General features: G+C 29.9%; 1 protein-coding gene across 4 annotated transcripts; it reads left to right on the plus strand.

The window, feature by feature from the left end:
- Window positions 1–11,450: 11,450 nt before the first annotated feature.
- Window positions 11,451–17,624, plus strand: LOC114407541 (homeobox protein knotted-1-like 1). Of its 4 annotated transcripts, none has more exons than XM_028370679.1 (6): window positions 11,451–11,809; window positions 12,053–12,322; window positions 12,473–12,583; window positions 12,839–12,989; window positions 15,947–16,203; window positions 17,158–17,624. In XM_028370679.1, exons 2-6 carry the CDS (start codon window positions 12,071–12,073, stop codon window positions 17,308–17,310), a joined length of 924 nt encoding a protein of 307 aa, XP_028226480.1. In that variant the 5' UTR covers window positions 11,451–11,809; window positions 12,053–12,070; the 3' UTR covers window positions 17,311–17,624. The 4 variants fall into 4 exon arrangements, with proteins under 4 accessions (XP_028226480.1, XP_028226477.1, XP_028226478.1 ...); XM_028370676.1 differs by having other exon boundaries at window positions 11,452–11,809; window positions 12,028–12,322; XM_028370677.1 differs by having other exon boundaries at window positions 11,452–11,691; window positions 12,028–12,322.
- Window positions 17,625–19,193: the final 1,569 nt, after the last annotated feature.

Below are 19,193 nucleotides of genomic sequence, written 5' to 3' on the forward strand. Positions count from 1 at the left end.
CGTGAAAAGACCTTTAGATATAAAGCCACAAACAAGCATATAGAATTTGGATCCAGTAGGTTTTAATTAATTGGATTCAGAAAGAGGATATATACATATATATATTAGTTTATAGAAAAGATAAACATTTATGTGTTAATTAAATTTCACAAAATTTTGAAACAATTTAACTTTAGCACATGATCACTTACAATGTATCAATCAATATATGGGTGCAGCATGGCCACAACGTGGAGGAATAACTTTCGAAAATACTCAAAATGGGTACTACATTGCATTCTGGCTCCGCTACTTTCTTTCCCTAGTCTATAAGGTACAGTGATTAAACTATTACAGTAAAAGAAGTGCTACGCGTACTTACCACACAAAAGTGTCAGTGTCAACTAAAACAGTTGAAATAACAAGTGGTGGCACTAAGGCTAGGGTCGGAAATATACCAAAAAATATATTTGATACCTAACGTGGTAATTAGTATTACCATAAAATTTGTTATTTTTTCAAGTGGAACTAACCTTAATCACTTCAAATAAGAATTTTGATTTAAATTTTGTAAATAAAAAAACATGTTAAAAGATAAAATTTTACTATAAATGATTCGTGAAGTTATTTTCTGAAAGATTAATTATTGATAAAATTAATAAATATTTTATAATAATGTTACTTATGATGACTTAAAAACCACAAATTTTATGGATCTTACTTTTATCCTTAGTATTATAATTTCATATTTTGTAAACAAATTTGGATTAATAATAAACAATGTTTGTTAAAAGATTAGAGATGTATTATTATTTTCTATAAAAAAAAAAAAGGATGTATTATTATGCCAAGATTTCTCTTGAAGTAACCGTAGAGTGGTGCATTTAGGGTTTGTATGGTAAGAGAAAACGAGAGAAAAAAAGATAAAGTGAAAAGAAAATATGATTAACGAAATATATTTTTTTTTTGTTGGAAAAAAAATGAAAAAAAAAAGTAATTTTTGTACATATAAAAGTTAAAATTTTTCCTTCCTCTCGTTCTCTTTTGAATATTTTGTTCCATCCAAGCACGTGCAAAGTAAGAAGTAGGAAGGGAGTGGTAGTTGTACGAAGGATTTGAAGAGGAAGCGGGCAGGTGAGTGAGTGGGGCACAGTTCACAACAGAAAAATTCGCCCGTGCTTCCCGCGGGACGCTGTCGTTCTGTCTTCCAACGTTGAAATTGGGCCACACTGTCACTAGCCAATGGCTTGGTCTCTGTCACTTGTCTGATCTGTCTGCCACGTCTACCACGTCTACGGATACATACATACACACTACACCACATCAATCATGAAACTTTTTTTGAGTCCATATTAACACTTTTCTCAAAAAAAAAAATAAAATAGATTATGTATAGAAAATGATTGTTTGAATTAAAGTTGGTAAAAAATTTAAAATATTTACATTTATTATCTTTTTGATTTTTAAATCTTTTTCAATTCTAATATAAATTTTGATTGGTTAACTTTTTTGAACTTTTCTTACATAACTTTTAGTTATTATATAATGACTTATCTATGTCATAAACAAAATCTAATAAAATAATTGTGTGACTTTTTTTATAAAATATATTTTAATTCTTTGTTAATTAGTTTGACGCCATCAGTTAATATGAACAAAGGAAGAATTAATAACACAACTTACAAAAGAATTATACTTAATTATCCAATTAGATTTTTTATGATGCGATTACATCATCAATTAAAGCGATTACACAAATGTAAAGACTAAAATCGTGAGGGAGAAAAATTTTATTTACGTACTTTTATCCGTCAAAATTTAAACTAGGGATAAAAAAAAAGAAAATTCAATTTTTTTTAACCTAGTGTATAGAAATTCATTATTATGCATTGAAATTTGTAAAACCAAACTTTAATCCAAACATATCTTATATTATTATTTAATTACAAATTAGTAAGCAAAATATAAATATATTAATTTTTATAATAATTATCAGAGAGGAACAAGAGACAAACTAGGATCAATTAGACTATTTTTTTATTACCCCATCCAAAATCTTGATCGGATCATTTGTTTGAATCCAAACTCGAAGTGTATAAGACGAAACTAAATCAACACTACTTTTAATATAAAATATGATATTATATATAACTAAATTATAAAATAAAAGAAGAATATTTTAATAATTTTGGGTCATATATATATATATATATATATATATATATATATATTACATAATTGAATGAGGTAGGACCATTATTTATTAGTCAAAATATTAAAGTGGTCTATATAAAATTATGGCTAAGAACATATATGTGATGAAAGACTAATTATATAAATATCATTAGTGATATTATAATTTGATGAGGAGACAAATTATAATTATGAAATTTAGGATAATTGATGACGGTTAGTGGTCCAATACGTTATGGTCTTCATTTGTAGAGAGAAGAAGTAAGAGCATATACATATCATGTAGCCTTCTCTCATTTAGTTTTCATCATGGTTTTGAGTATGGGAACACAATGGAGTTTCATTCATCTTTACCCAGTAAATTTCTTTCTACATGGATAGAAAACATGTGGTTAAGATTAATGATTGACTGTTAGAATCAAATTAGGTTGATTGATTGAATCTCTACCTGATAAATATAAATCAAAATATATTTTGGACTAAAATATGTTTTCTTCATTCACAAAAAAAAAATTTGTCCCTAAAGAATTAAAATGTTCATTTTTTGTCCCTAAAAAATGTTTGTTTTTAGTCCTTATAAAAATGAAATATACAATTGTTTGATCTAAAGTTAAATTTGGCTTAATTGAACCTAGTTCCAAGTTAAATAATGATATATTTTAATTTTACATAGACTAAAAACATAAAAAAAATTACAATGAGAAAAAAACATACAATATAAAATTAATATTTTTTTACATAAAGTAAAAATATTTTTTGTATTATATAGATTATATAATGTCACAAAATAATAGAGAATAGTGTGAAATTAATTTCATTTAAAAAATTCAAAATTATATAATATATATATAAATTAATCTATAATATATATTATATATAAATTATATATATATATATATATATATATAAATTAATCTCTAATATATATTATATATATATATATAATTTCCACCCTAGTTTTTTTAACCTATGCTGGTTATTATTAAGTATAGTGGTTAAGAATTACTTAAAGGATATTCCAATGCTAGTTGTATATATTTATTATTCTCAATTTATCTTCAAATACTTTTTCTATTACCATCTATAAAAAAAAATATTATCACTCTTAAAATGTCAGCAACATACTTAATTATTTCAGGAACCTCAATTGCTTTCTTTTATAAACAGTGAGACTAATTTACTCCTAGTAACACAATAGTTATTTGTAAGCATTGAATGTCTTATACAATACAGTAATAGATCGATGATGGGAAAATCAGTTATTGTGGGTCATGGACCAAGTGGCCGACCCAATATCTCCATAACATATATATTTTAATAACTTTAAAAAAATTGCAATTACCTTTATAAATATCGGGAATAAATTAGTGGAGCTGGTAATAACATAGGTCATACGTCACTGGTGAGTAAATAGGGTTTTTAAAAAATTGATATAATATAATAAATGGTTGGCAATAATATAATATAATATATTAATATTATATTTGTTAGATGATAGTGGTGGCAGTGAACGAATGAAAAGGGAGGAGGGGGGAGTCATGAGTCAGGAGTGATTGATTTGAGTGATTGATTGAGTGAGTGAGTGATTCATTGTGAGTTTTTAAGATTGAGGTTGAGTGGGTGAGTGAACATCATAAACAAAAGAAAAGGCCCCAATGAGACCCTGTGCATGAGGAGTGCTTCACTCAAACTCTTGAAAACAAAACAAAACAAAAGAAAAACATAGTTGCAATCATGTTGACAAGACCACCACCCCTCCACTATTCAACTAACTCCGATTATCCACCACTCTTGCTCCGGTCATTTCCCCCGGATTCCCTTTCTTTTTCCTTTTATTATGTATTGCTATTCTTTTTCTATTTTCATATTTCACTTCACACTGATTGGACCTAGGTGCTGTAAACTTTTTCATAGGCTATAACCCAATTGTTCATCTACATATCTAATCTTGAGCCCAGTTGTTACCTATACAAATTCTTATATATGGACTATGTTGCATGGATATGGGCACTGTATTTATATTGAATATCGGTACGGGCAGGGGATACACGATTCAAAAAAAATAATTAAGATGCAAGTATGTTAATATAAATTTTAAAAAATATACATATATAAAAAGCAAAATTTTGTATGAATATGACTACATTGTATAAATGATAAAAAAATAGCAAACAACCATAATTTAAAACATAAAAGGAGATTAAAATTCTTCAACATAATAAAAAGTGTCTCACAGTAAATAGATACTACTATAATACAAAAATGTTATAATCATCGCTAATACATCATACTTCAGTAGTATTTGGTCCAGTTTTTTTTTTCTTCTCCTTAAAAAGAGAGGCTGAGTTAAACACACTTTATGAAAAGAAGTCTTAAAAATATAAAGACCTTGTTTTTTAAAAAGAAATTTTAGAAACAAGGAGATTTTTAAAAAGTTCCTTGGAGTGACTTTTCTCCAGCTTGTGAGGAGCTTTTTTCACGAAGACTCCACTTCGATCCTGATATGCCTCTTTTTATGTTTTTCTTTCTCTAAAACAGATACTACTCATTCTTTCTCAAACATCGTCATTATAAAAGCAATCTTTAACCATCTTAGAGTTGGGCCTATTTCAAAATTTAACTAGCACCACATAATAGGTATTGTATTTTATTCAGGGACTACATATATTTTGATTTTTGTGCATAACCTGCCACTTTCGCTTTCTGTTTTTCCTGTTTCTGCTTTATAAGCTGGATGCAGATTACCTGGATACGTTTCTGTCTGAGGCAGATGAAAAAATCTTGTTTGGTCCACAGTTGATTCTTTATGAGAATCTCATGGTTTTGTTTTGCATTCCAAGGAGTCAGTGTCACTAAATAGGGAGTTATCTTCGTTAAAATCATGCTCATTATATCTAAATGGGTGATTGGAAGTTGGAACCATTTTGAGCAGTTCCTGTGAGAATTTTTTTGTCCTAGTTGGATTTTGTCAAGTAATGCAGCGGTTCGGAACGTGTAATATCTCAGTTTAGTGTTAACATCATGTTCTTTAATTACCCATTAAAATCGACCTAGTGGTGAAAAGTTTGAATATTTTGTACAAGGTATTAGGTTCAAATTTCATTCAAAATCGCCAAATAGAAAAAAATAAAAATAATGTTATTTACTTGCTGCCTTTTCTGAATTGGTGATTGGTGCCCTAGGGCATTTCCCTTGTACTGTGCTTTTGTCATGGTTGAACTTGGTAGTAACAGTTCAAAATGTTTCCGAAAGAAAATAAAAATCGGGTAGCTCGCATGGCACTAGTCATGCATGGCCACTATAATGATGTGTGAGATATCATAGGTTTCCACCTTGTCCCATTCTCTTTCCTTCACTGGATCCATGAGGATTCCTTTGCAGCCACAATAATTAATCAGTACTTTCGTTTTGGTTGGTTATGTAGGATTTTCCATCAAATTTAGTAGCCAAAGTTGATACAAGAAGTGAAGCATCTGTTTCTTACCTATTTTTTAATTATTTGCTTCATGTTATCAGCATTTAACAATTTGATGTATGCATGTATTATGTGATCGAGAAGCATAAGTTGCTGCGAAGTCTGACCATATAAAGTTTTAATGTGTTGAAATCTATGTATGAAGTAAAGTCTCATACCGAATAGGAATAAGAATATTAAACATCATATAACAAAATAATAATCATAAATCTTAATTTTAAAATTTTGGATTAAAGTGTTATATTATATTCTTTTATATCATTGTTAATAGGTTAAAATATAATGTTAGGTTCAATGTAAATTACACAAACATAATTAATGAAAGACAATATAATTTTCTTTGTTTCTAAGAAATTTTCTAATATGAAAAAAAAATTGTGTGGCCGTTATTTTTTTGGTTGGGGCCGGGAGGAAGAGATGCTTGGGGATGTAGAAGTTCTAGTGTAGTTTGTCATTTGATGAATATTTTAATTGGCATTGAATTACACGATGCATACGTTCCATTATTATTTTTAGTATATAATCATGGTAACCAGGTTAAAATGACCTCATAGAAAACACTTAAACCCTTGACTAGTATGTGGACCATGGTGGGTTTTCATTGTTATTCCTATGTTTTTATTTTTAGGTGCTAGAGATAGCTGCTCTAGTGGCACGATGCATGCATAAAGTGTACTTATCCTAAACATCTAACTTTTATGTTATGTTTGGTAGAGGTAAAATAAGTGGGAAAAAACATTTTTTTTTTAAAATAATGTGGATCTTACATCTTTGTCATATTTCTTTAATTCAAATGTTTCTTTAATTTGATTTTCATTCTAGTGCATTTTATGTTACTCTACTAAGCACACGGCTTATCCGCACTCTGTAGTTCTATTTCTTTTTTTGGAGTCCAGCAATTAATTTGTTCTATTTAGAGTTTTTATTGGGCTTGTCCAATAATTCTTGTGATCGTCGGCAGTTGCTCAAAAACAAATGTTGTCGAGTTAAGAGTCCGAAAGATAGGAATAAATCGTGACAATAAGACACTTGATAGAATGAGATAAGCATTTACAATTGACCCTACATCTTTGCCTTAATATAAAAAGGAAAATGTACTTTATTATTTCAGTTTCAAGTAAATCCAACTATTAAATGTGACCCTCTATCCTTATCTCCTTGTAGGATTCAAATGGTGTTGGACACGTCCAAGTAGCTGCATTACCAAAGGACCCATTGCTGGCCATGAAGCTGACAACTGTTAGCCCAGTATTTGACAATTTCCTCAAGGTTGCTTGGTTCAATACTTCCGACTTGATTTCTTTCTAATCACCAACTCATGAAGTCTTAAGCATATGTAAATAAATAGAGTTAAAAGATTAGTTAAAGCAAAATTCAAATTGAAGAAGTCTATTAAAAAAAGTTTAAAGATAAATTGAGATAAACTTAAAATTAATTTAAATGTTTACAAATTAAAATTAATTTAAGAATAAACTGAAATGAAACTAAAATTTAAAATATCTATTTATAACAAGAATAAAGATAAAAAAGGTTGGGTTATTTAATTTTCCATGAAAAAAATATACTAGTTTGTTCAATTTCTATTTTTAATAAATTTAAATAATGGTTATTTAATTATGTAACTGACCTATTTATGAATATGATAGCCTTTAAGATTTAAGAATATAAATAAATTCATATAATAAGTATCTTTTCAAACTAATTAATATTTTTGTATGATGTTAAAATTATAAATAATTTACTGAAGTTGTTAATTGTTTATTGAAAATTTCATTAAAAAATTATTTATGGGAAATTATCATAAACTTAAAACATATACTAATTAAAATGCTTACATGTACAGTTAAATATGCCCTAGAGTTAATAAAAATCAATGATATATTTGTATAAAACAATATAATTAATTTTTACTAACTTTAGGGCATATTTATTATTTCTTATGTGATCACCATAACATAAAGAAAAATATAACATGTACATAGATTTTATATCTTTAAAATTTTAACATTTGATTTTTTTAAACTACATTATTAACTTAATATTTTAGAAATTCATTTGATATTTAGTTCAATCTTCTGAACATTTGTAATACAAATTACTACTCATTAATTATATTTGTCGACGATTGATTCTTAGACTTGAATTCAATTCAGGAGGTTATAATATGCGTGTTTGAAACAGAATAACCCCATATACGTCTTTATTATCTTTTCACGTAGCAGAAGCAATAAAACATCACTTCAGCATTATTTGACGTGGTTTTGTTGAAGGATTCACGTAGGAGATGAGTGTTGAAATACACTGATAATAGAGTGATTCGAAGTTGAACCAAATCTCATTATCCTTGCAATGTTAATTCAAACATAAGAAAAAAATAACATATAACAAATTCTAAATATATGAATATACACACCAAATAAACCAAATATATAAGATGATGTATTCATGAAAACTTAGTGGAGGGGACCTACCCCGTATACCTCATAAACAAGTGATGCCTACCCAAAACAAATTATTGAAAAGATGTCTGTAAAGTCCATAAATAGGGACCTAATAACAACTATTCATCCTGCAAGAGTTGTCTCATTTCCACATTTTCATTAGGCTTTGGACCCACGTCTTCTTGAGTTTGCAATGTTGGTAAAAAACTTAGTGCTGATAAGTAGTGTCGATTTGAATTGTATTTGCAACTGATTTAATTAAAATTTTGATTTTTAAAAAACTAATTTCAATGTTTTAAGTTTGTTTGCGTATTATCAAGTATTTAACATTTAGTGTGTGTTTATTTGTATCTTTGTTTTTTAGAAGAAAGCGTTTTTAATTTAAAATTAGTTTATAAAGCTCATGGGATCTTTTAAAAAAATTAAAATTAAAAATCAATGGTTTTTCTGATGAGCTAAAAAGATAAAGTTGTGAAGAAAGAAAAAAAAACCTCTAAAAAACTACCCTAATGATTTTTCAAAGTTTAAGTAAATACACTCTAAATTAATTAGATGTTCTCATAAAGAATAGTCTTTGTATGAAATTTTTTCATGATTACCATTTACCAACATATTTTTTCCTCACACAAGTATCCTCTTTGGAAGAGAAATGGGGGAGGGATTGTTTGTTTTAAGTTTTAACTTTCATTTCTCTTTACCCGTTGGAACAATCCAGTCCAAAGTGCAGTTGAGAAGTTGATCGACTAATTGCCGTGAAAAACGAGCGAAAATAACGGACTGGCTTGCGTTTGGCTTTGCATAACAGTATTAAAAAAAATCACAATTGTTTTCCAAAAAGTGGGGAACTCTTTGTCGTTGCATTGAATTTATTAGGCGCCTCTTTAGAATCTTTGTACCCCACCATCCTTTTTTATATCCTAAGTAAAACATATAATTGAGCTTTGCGTTCACTGAATATATCTATCTTCAAAAGCACGTAATTAACACCGAACCCGTCTCCTTCAGCTTAACTCAAGTTCTGAAAGAGAGTAGCATGCTTTCAAAACGGATAACTTTTCATATCAGATAGATTTGCCTTTGATTAGCTTTCCGGCATTAATTTCAAGATATCGTCAATTATATGCAAATAGTTACCTACTGAAAAAAAAAAACATTACAATTATTTTGTAAATCACTTAATACAGTCATTTAACCATTTTCCATAATTTATATTTTCTTCAAATATATGTAGAGCTTAATATTTATGTATTAACGATATAAAAATTTTATATCGTAATTCAATTACACATTAGTATTTAAATTATTTTAAGATGATTATTTTAAAAATTAATAAATTTATCATACATGATAAATTATAATTAAATGACTGATAAAATTTAAAACTCAAAATCTTGAGTGTCACTTTGGGCTACTCTAAAATTGTAGGCTGTAAGAAATTAATCGAATTATTCTGGAGTTCGATTTAATTTGCAATGTCAATATATATTGTTATGGTATTTTTCACAGGGTTACAAAAAAATGTGGTTCCCCTTCGTTACTTCTAGAGAGGAGCGTGAGAGACTGGTTTTTAGAGAAAGAGGATCTTCTTTTGTTAGTGTGTATTGTTGTTGTATCCAATAGTTAAAGGATCATTTTGGCGAAAAAAGTTAATTATGTAACCTGGGATGTGTTGGAAATCCATTTCTTTAGATTTATCATGTGCATTGGTTTCAATGTGATATCATATTATAAGATGAGATTTGTTTTTATTTTATTGGGATTAATATTCTTAAGGTGAGGCAACCCGTAGAAAAGTTGCCTCCAAATTGACATTACTATGAAAGAATAATGCTAACTTTTGATATGTTGCAAGCTTAATACAACCCCACAAAAACATACACACACATATATTACTACTTAATACTGTATTAAATTATCAAGTCAATAAAGGAATTTGCTTTTTAAGATAGTTAATATATAATAATGAAGGTTTTTTTTTGTGTAATAACACATTACATTTTTTTGGTACAAATGATGATTATTTTGGACACACTATATTATATATTGACTAACTCGATCATTATGCAATTTTCATGGTATTTCGCACCATTTCATAGGAGAAATATTTTGACGTGAGATTCACATATTTTTTATTCCTCTCCTCACAATATCATCTTAATCAAACAACATCAATTTGTAATATGTTTTATTTCCATCCTTTCATCTCAAATTTTCACCTAAATCAACTCTACCGAAAACAATAATAAGTAAAGAATCATTGTAATGTTTACATATATTTTTAGGTATAAATAACCAGGCTTAATATTTGAAATAAGATTCATAAGTTTGATAAATTTTCTTTACAAATAATTGAAATCATGTGTTGAATGTGCTCAAATAAATGAAAAATTTATTGAGCTTTTTCCTAGTTTACCATGGTGGCAATTTGTTGTTAATAAATTTCATTTGCTATCAGTGAAGAGAATGATATATATAAAAGGATACGTACTTGCCTCATACAAACTTGCATTTATGAGATGCAAAAACATCCATTTCATTATGCGTTTCAAAACCCTAACTTAAATTTCCATAAATTGCTTAACATTTGGTATGAAACAAAACCAAGTTTAAGAAGGACCAAATAAGCACTTAATAAAAGCATTAAAGCTTCAACTTCAATGTTTGATTTATTTTTTCTTTACACTTAGGGTTGTTTGTTTTAGTGAAAGAGAGAAGGATCAGTCGTGGATTGATGGAAAACAATGAAAATATAGATTTTTTACTATTTGGAGTTGTCTAACAACAGGAAAGAAAGAATACACATATGTGGGTCTCATTAAGAAATACCTTTCGTCCAAATTTGGATAAAAAAGGTAGAAAAATAAGTTTTTTTTTTATATGAAGACAAAGTACTTTTATTTATATCACATCGTACATGTCTTATTTAAGATAATTATATCATTCTATAAACAATTTTTTCACTTTCTATGTAACTAAACAATAGAAGAAAAAAATCTCTCTTTTCTTTTCTTTCGTGTTACTTTTCTCTAAATACCACAACTAGAGAGTAAACCCCAACTAAAGTCATTAATACTAGTAAAAAAAAATTCTCAATTTCCTTAGAAAATAAAGAATATAAGCAAAATTTAGTTTTCAAACATGTTGTTATCACATGAAAATGAAATGAAGCAAAATTTGAAGATTAATAAGCGTGCGAAACTTTGTGAATTTATTTTCCTCGTTTGTAATTCTAGGGACCCACGTATTAAAGCTGACCAATGAAAGAAGGTTACGTTGCAGTGAGTCATTTTCTCCGGTGAGAATCTCACTCAGTCACTGAGACAGTGTTCTACACATACGTACGGCCTACACTGACACCACCTACATGATGCATCCACATACCCAAATGACTTGACTTCACACACTTGATCACTGTTCAGCATTCACACTTCACAGTTCACATACAGACACACTCACTTCACTTACAAATTCCCAATCCGACACACCCCCACCTTCCTTTCTCTTTCTTTCATTCTACTGTTCACTCTCTCATCACTTTTATCTGTCCTCTTTTATTTTGTTCCTTTTCCCAGGTCTTCTTGGAAAAGAAAAGTCGTTGTGCAGGTACCTTCATGCTCCAACTACTTCCCCTTGCTTCCTCGTCATTATCATCATCTGTAATTTCGTATTAGCGTACACTACACACACTCCTCTTCCTAGCTGCCTTCACAGCAAAATACTGGTACTATTATTACGTATATTCTTCAAGTTTAAGTAAATTAATTAACATTAATCCTTACACAGGCTTACTCCTATTTGTTTCCTTAGGATATGATCTAATTAAAAACCTCATTATTTTGATTAGAAGTATCATATCAATATTGGAGCTCTGCTTTGTCCTAAAACTTGCTTTCTCTCTCTCTCTCTCTCTCTCTATATATATATATATATATTATATAGGGTGTAATATCCACTATATATACAGACCCCAGTGGAGGAAGTGATGGAAGCAGTTTACAGGTTGAAACCTCTTTTGCCTTGTCTAGAGGAGGAAGTGGTTAGAGTTGGGAACGCTACTACTTCTGAGATGCGTGTTGGATCAACGGCTAATTGTTGTTACCTGCAGCTGGAAGCTCCTCAACAGAATAATGTAACCGAGTCATCATCAGATATGTCAGATCGGATGATCAAGATCCAGATCGCAAATCACCCTCTTTATCCAGATTTACTCTCTGCATATATAGAATGCCAAAAGGTCATATATACTTTATAGAGTTAGTTTTCTTTTTCTTATTGTCTAAATTAAGTTGTAAGAAAAGATGCAAATTATATATAGTAATCCCCTTGTGAATATGAACTGTTGAATACTAATTACTAAATGGTGGTAATTGTTTTGAAAGCTAAGGTTGGAGCACCGCCGGAACTGGCATGCCTTCTTGAAGAAATAGGCCGAGAAAGCCACCGCATGAATGCTCGCCGTGAGATTGTGGAGGGTCCTGAACTTGACCACTTCATGGTATGCATGTTTTAAAATTTCTTTTACTTTTTTGAGTTGCTTCCAAGAAAGTAGAGAGATTGAAAGAAAATGATCAAATCGTGGTGCCAGTTTATTTATTTATTATGATTAATTTCTGGAAATCAGTTAGATGGATATTTGCTTTTCTTTTTCCTTAATATTAATATAGATAGATACATGCACATATGGGTCAGCTAGGAATTCTTGTGCTATTTCTGAAAGAAGATTTGTATTGTTGTTGTTGGTACCTGAAAGGAAACATTCTGCGAAGTTCTTCATAGATACAAGGAGGAGTTGTCCAGGCCCTTCAATGAAGCGACGTTATTTTTGGGTGACATGGAATCACAACTCAGCAACCTTTGTAATGGAACACTAACAAAGTCATCGGATAACAACAACCGCTCCGGTAAACACTCGATTGCCTGCTATTATCAGTGACTAGTGAAGTTAGTCTTTAGATGAAACTCAGGTTCTAAAAACTAACAAAGAGCTACCGTAGGTTTTTTCTCAATTACTCAATATATATATATATATATATATATATATATATATATATATATATATATATATATATATATAAATTCTGGACATGACCCCATTATCTTTCCTTGTTCATAGTTATTATTATTTTTTTCTGAGGTCTGGACCTAGATGGCCCCATTTTGTACGTCAAAGATATAGCAGATTCAGAAATATTTAATTTGAACATCCACCCCCGCTATTCTCCTATTAAATTTAATAGAAATTATATTTATATAATCTTTAAGCAGCTGATTGATGTGATTGAAAGAGTTAAAAGAAAAAAATATATATATAATTACTCTCTATACTTATACAACTTTTACATTTTAATTGATGCGCTTACAAGTAATTAGTTTTACTTCATATTACTCGTTTTAGTGCATATGTACATTCACTTTTTTAAATCAAAATCATTTTAGTTTCTGCTATCCAAATTGTAGAGGATAAAACAGATTAAAAAATGTATATTGCAAGGATTAACCCAAGTTAAAAAGCACCATATGTATAGCAATTCAAAAGATAATTTTTAAATATAGAAACTAAAACATAAAAGTTGTACAAGTATAAGGATCAGATTTAATTAAAAGAAAAGATAATGATGTAAAAACTTTTATTTAACTAGCACATTTATTATTAAATTTTAATTTGAAGAAAAAAAAAAGTTTTAGAGGAGTTTCATTTTACCCATAGGCGTCAATTTAAATAGATAATATCTTCTTAGTGAGATATTGATTTTGGTTCTGGAGATCTTAAGCCAGTGTCTCATTTGAGATTAGATGTTTAAGAATTGAAGGTAGGGAAAATTGCTAAAACAGTCTTCATGAATTAAAAGATTTTAGATTGAGATAAGATATCTTGGTGGTTAATTGAGAGTGTTGAAAAAAAAGTAAAAAGTAAGAAACAATGTAAAGGGTTTTAATGCCTACACGACACGAGTGCAATAATGTTAGAAATTGGATAAGGTATTGGAAGGTTGAAAATGAGATGAGAAGAGTTGTGAATTGGATACGATAGTTTTTTAGGAGTTTTACCGAGATCTACAAGAAAGAACGGAGAATGCAAGATATATAAGCTGACAAAAAAAACCTGTAATATGAAAGGATTGGAAATTCAAGAAGAGAAACAAAAATGTAGCTTATTATAGTAGAATTCAATTTGGAGTGGTAAAAGAAACCCTTAAGTTCAAGGTTTATAAGATATGTATGATGGAGTATCTATTAATGTGATAATTGTTAGAGGAAAGAATAAAGAAAGACTTTTCTACAAGAGTACATATATGTTTGTGTTACTTAGGGCTTAACCATAGATAGTATCAGATATGCTTTCTTGGGATATAAAAAAATATCTATATTTAAATGCATGCCTTTTGCCTATAATATAATTCTGATTGAGGAAATAAGGCAAGAAGTTAGATCCAAACTTGAGTTTTTGACACAAACATTGAATCAAAGGATTTTTACTTGAGTAGGAATAGATGAAGTATATGCATTGCAAAGAAAATGATAGAGAAATTAATAAAGATATAGTCACTCAAGTTGGGTGATTAAACTGGAAAACAACATTAAGGGTTTGTTGTTATTGGAAAGTATTTACTAAACTCAAAGAAAAGTTAGTTTTATCATACCACAAATAGAATATGACCAATTATATATTTTATGTAGTAAATGTTAGACTTTGAAGGGACCAATTAAAAAAAGAGAGTACAAGTAATAAAATTGAGTATATTAAAATGGATATGTGACTACGGATAATAGGATAAAATACAAAATAGTTCTATACCAGAAGAAATTGATGCGACACTTATCAAAGAAAAGATGATAGATGATCTATTAAAGGGATTTTGACACGTGTAAAGAAGGCTACTAGTTAGATATACAAATGAGGACTGTAGATTGCGTGGTTGTTAGTCTCATGAAAAGTAGAAGAAGACCACAGAGGATGTTAGATTTTTTTATTAAAAGGGATCTTATGCAAATAATATTGTTTAGAATTTGGTTTTTAACTAAGTTTAATGATATGGTGTGATGTATAAGATTGACTTCATTTTAAAAATAGTGTACAAATTGATTCTAACTTAATTATAAGAAAATTTTAATTCATTTTATTTTCTCATAAGTATTTATGGAGTAATTTATCGAAGACCGGATCCAAGGGTATTATATGATAGATTGGGTGTAAAATAAGTACATTAGGTATTCTCTCTATATCCATCTATGGATAGATATATAATGAAGTAGTAGGTGTCCACGAAAAGAGAAACGGCATTGTGCTTTCTGTTAGCTTTTTTTTAAGGGCAGCTTAGTCGAGTTGTTGTGTCCTAGCAAAGGAAAGTCAGTCCTAAGAAAACGTATATAGATCCCTATAGTTGAAAACATATATTGAGAACCATCTTAGTCCAATGTCATCACATATATGATGCTACGAGGAAGTAACAAAAAGGAGAAAAAAAGGAAAAACAAAATGTTAAAGCCTGACTTTACCATGTAATAATAATAGGGTTTATATTTCCCTGTATACGATCACTCGATCAGTTACTTTTTTTTTGAACCGCCACTCGATCAGTTACTTTTGTACGTACATGGTGATCTCGTTTACCTAAAGCCTTGCCTTTACTTCAGCAATTTGTTCTCTTCTGAACTACACGGCGTCCCTGTACTTGAGTTGAGGGAAATAACAAGTTTGTCTGTATATGTATGAAATTTCCCTCCAATTAATTAAGCTCCTTAATAACAAGTACTTGTATTTTATGTATGTGTTGGGAACCACTGAAAATCTAATTTTGTGTTAAGTGTCCTTTTTGACATACATACTGAGTTTCCTTTTGGTTTGTATTTTTGTCAGATGAGGTAGCTAGTGGGGCATCAGAAGAGGAATTAAGTTGTGGGGAGATGGAAGCATTTGAAGATCATGTATCTTCTTCTGTAACTTGCCCAAGTGATCAAAGGCTTAAAGAAATGCTCCTTCGCAAATACAGCGGCCATTTTAGCGGTTTGAGAAAGGAATTTCTAAAACGAAGAAAAAAGGGTAAGCTACCAAAGGATGCAAGGATAGCACTCATGGACTGGTGGAACACCCATCATAGATGGCCTTATCCTACGGTAATTGCATTTAATATATATCATGCATAAAGCACACTAATGTGAGATATTTATGTCATAACGAAAACTGTGCTCCTCTTTACTTTCCATCAGTCCAGATTAATTTGTGTGTGTGAGCAAATTATTGATCTTGATTTACGTTTTTTTCTTTCTTTTATAGTAAATTAACACTTTTTTTTATCAACAAATATTAGTTGGTAATTGTTTTTTTTTTGTTAGTGGGGGAATCAAATCAGCTACCTTTTACTACACAACTAATCTTGTAATTCCGTACATTAGCACTTATGGTAATTGTGTGGTAGGATGGGCTCAACTATGCTTGCTACAGAAAATGGGGATGAAATGAAATGATGAGTTTGGGGACATGGTGTTGGAGAATTTGATAGGAGCCTTTTCAGTACTTGTTCATCTGAACCTTGTCTTTTTGTTTACTTACGTTTACCTACCTAACTACGAGATGCCTGAAATTTTGTCTACCGGTCGTGTGCACTTGCAAAGTCACTACTCACTAGTCTATAATTGAGCAAGCATAGTTACTAGGTTTAATTGCTTATTTGATTTTTATATATGTAAAATCTTTATGTAGTCTTTACACTTAAAACAACTTTTTTTTTCATATATTCATTTTAACTCTTTTTATAGCTCCTACACATACATTTTTTAATCTGATTTAGTTCCTACAATTTTAGAAGACAAGGATCGATTAAAACAAATTAAAAGGTACATATACAGAAACTAAAATATTAAGATTGTACGGGTACAGGGACCGGATGAATGATTAGACATGCTATCTACAGCAATGTCTTTTGAAACACTGTTTTTAGCATTGCTATTATTGTTTGAATGAATTTGATGTGGGTATAACAAATTGCACTCTATAACATTTCTATTTAAGCAAAAGACCGATCCAGCCTATTTGATGTGAATGCCTTGAAACTGTTATCAATGATACAGGAAGAGGAGAAAGTGAAGTTGTCAGAAATTACTGGACTGGATCAAAAGCAGATCAATAATTGGTTCATCAATCAGAGAAAACGTCATTGGAAACCAACTGATGACATGCGATCTGCCGTTATGGACGGCATAAGAGGACCTATGTTGTTTTAATTCTGGAAAGTGGTCCTCAACGATCTGATTCTGAACTTGGAATCTTTGCAATTGCAGGAGTAATGTATATGTATTGCATTCCCTGTTATACATGATATACTAAATTTTGGAGTCTGAACTGATGATTGCCAGGTGCGTTTGGCTAATATACTTATCAAATTTGTAGCTATGGTAGTGTAATGCGTCATTGTAGTGCAGCATTTCTGAATCTTTTATTACTTTTTATAACAATGTCATGCTGAAGAAAGAAAAGAATGGATCTTCCTCTAGGTAGCAGCTCTTTCATTATAGTATTTCACAAAAATTATTACTGAGCTTAGTGATTATTAATTCTTGGGGTATAAATGATTTTACATATAGTACAGTAATGCTACTCTTAATTAAAGTTGGGTAGGGTGTAACATGAAGCACTAACAGAGTAATTTGGCTTCGGCCACCTCCGATTCTAATAAAAAATAAGAAAAGCACTAACACACCTAAAACATAAGACGGAAATATACCTTGACGGAACGAATAATTTATACTGATAACAAGATCATAGGTATTTCATGGAAATCTTCTTTACCTTTGGCATTTTAAAAATAGAGGGACTACAAATAGAAGAAAAACTTTATAGGGATTATAAATGATTTTTTGAAAATTTACGACGATCAAAAATATATTTTACAATAATTTTTTTTATTCTTAAATTTCGTTAGTGGAAGAATTTGAAGTCACCATCTATCCCTCATTCCTTCTTCTCCTTCCACCACTTTGTCACCTTATAACCCCTGCTCTGTAATTTGTGTTGATGTACCTGCAAATGAATTGAAATGAAGCGAAAAGAACCAAAGATGATGTTAACGTAAAATATATTTTTGATCGTCATAGATTATGTTTCTGCTTGAGGCACCGCTGCTTTTTGCTAAAGTTTCTTCTTCGCCTTTTATAAAATTGAGTTGAGATTGGAGCATTCTTTGCTGCAAAATATCATTAACTAATTGTATGAAAAATACTAATGATCAATTGATCATATATAGGACAGATGACTACAAGTTTTTTTACATTGAAAGAAATTTTCATTTGACAATTAAAGACTAATTGTTCTGATCAACACGACCCAATTGCTTGCCACGGGTGTCGAATTAATTTCTTTTTTTTTTTTTGTCATCTTCCTCAACTCACTCTTTCAACTCGAAATCTCAACACAAATTTTTCGGCCACCTTCCTTCTTCCTTTTCCACCCCCACTTTCTTCTAGCTACTCTTCTTTAATTTGCCTCATGGAGTTAAAAGGTTGGCTTAATAATAAAAGGAGGAGAGAATGAAAGGTTGTGGATTGATTCTCTCACTAACATACAAAACTAACAATTAACAACTTATATTTATGGATAAAAAAAATGCCTCATTCTCCCATCTCAAAACTCCAACCCTCCATTTTTTTAGATCACTCTCCTTTCCTCTCCCACTTTTTTTTCAGCTACCTTTCTCTATCCCACGCTCCTATCTTAAAATCCTGGTCACCCTCATTTTTTCCACTCCCCCATCTCAAAACTCCAACCTCCAATTTTTTTTTGTCACCCTCCTTTATCCCATTTTCCCATCTAAAAAACTAAGTTCCCATTTATGATTTGAAAATTTTATTTCTTTAATGGTTGCTATTTTTTCATATGATTCATCTTGCTATTCAGATGTTTGGTCACCTTTATCTTAGATTTATATGGTCTTGATTCTTGCACAAAAAGGAAAAAAATTATTTTGTTGGTCATTTTTGTATGGGCTTCGGCCCTTTAGTTTAGAACGGACATGGGATGGAAAAAAAAAAGGAGTTCTCTTTTTTAAAAAAAAAAACAAGAAACAAGTTTTTTCTTTTTGCAACACTTTTGATTTTTATTTCAAACAAAT

Source organism: Glycine soja, chromosome 3 (assembly GCF_004193775.1).
Source record: "Glycine soja cultivar W05 chromosome 3, ASM419377v2, whole genome shotgun sequence".
In the NCBI taxonomy this organism is placed as follows: domain Eukaryota; kingdom Viridiplantae; phylum Streptophyta; class Magnoliopsida; order Fabales; family Fabaceae; genus Glycine; species Glycine soja.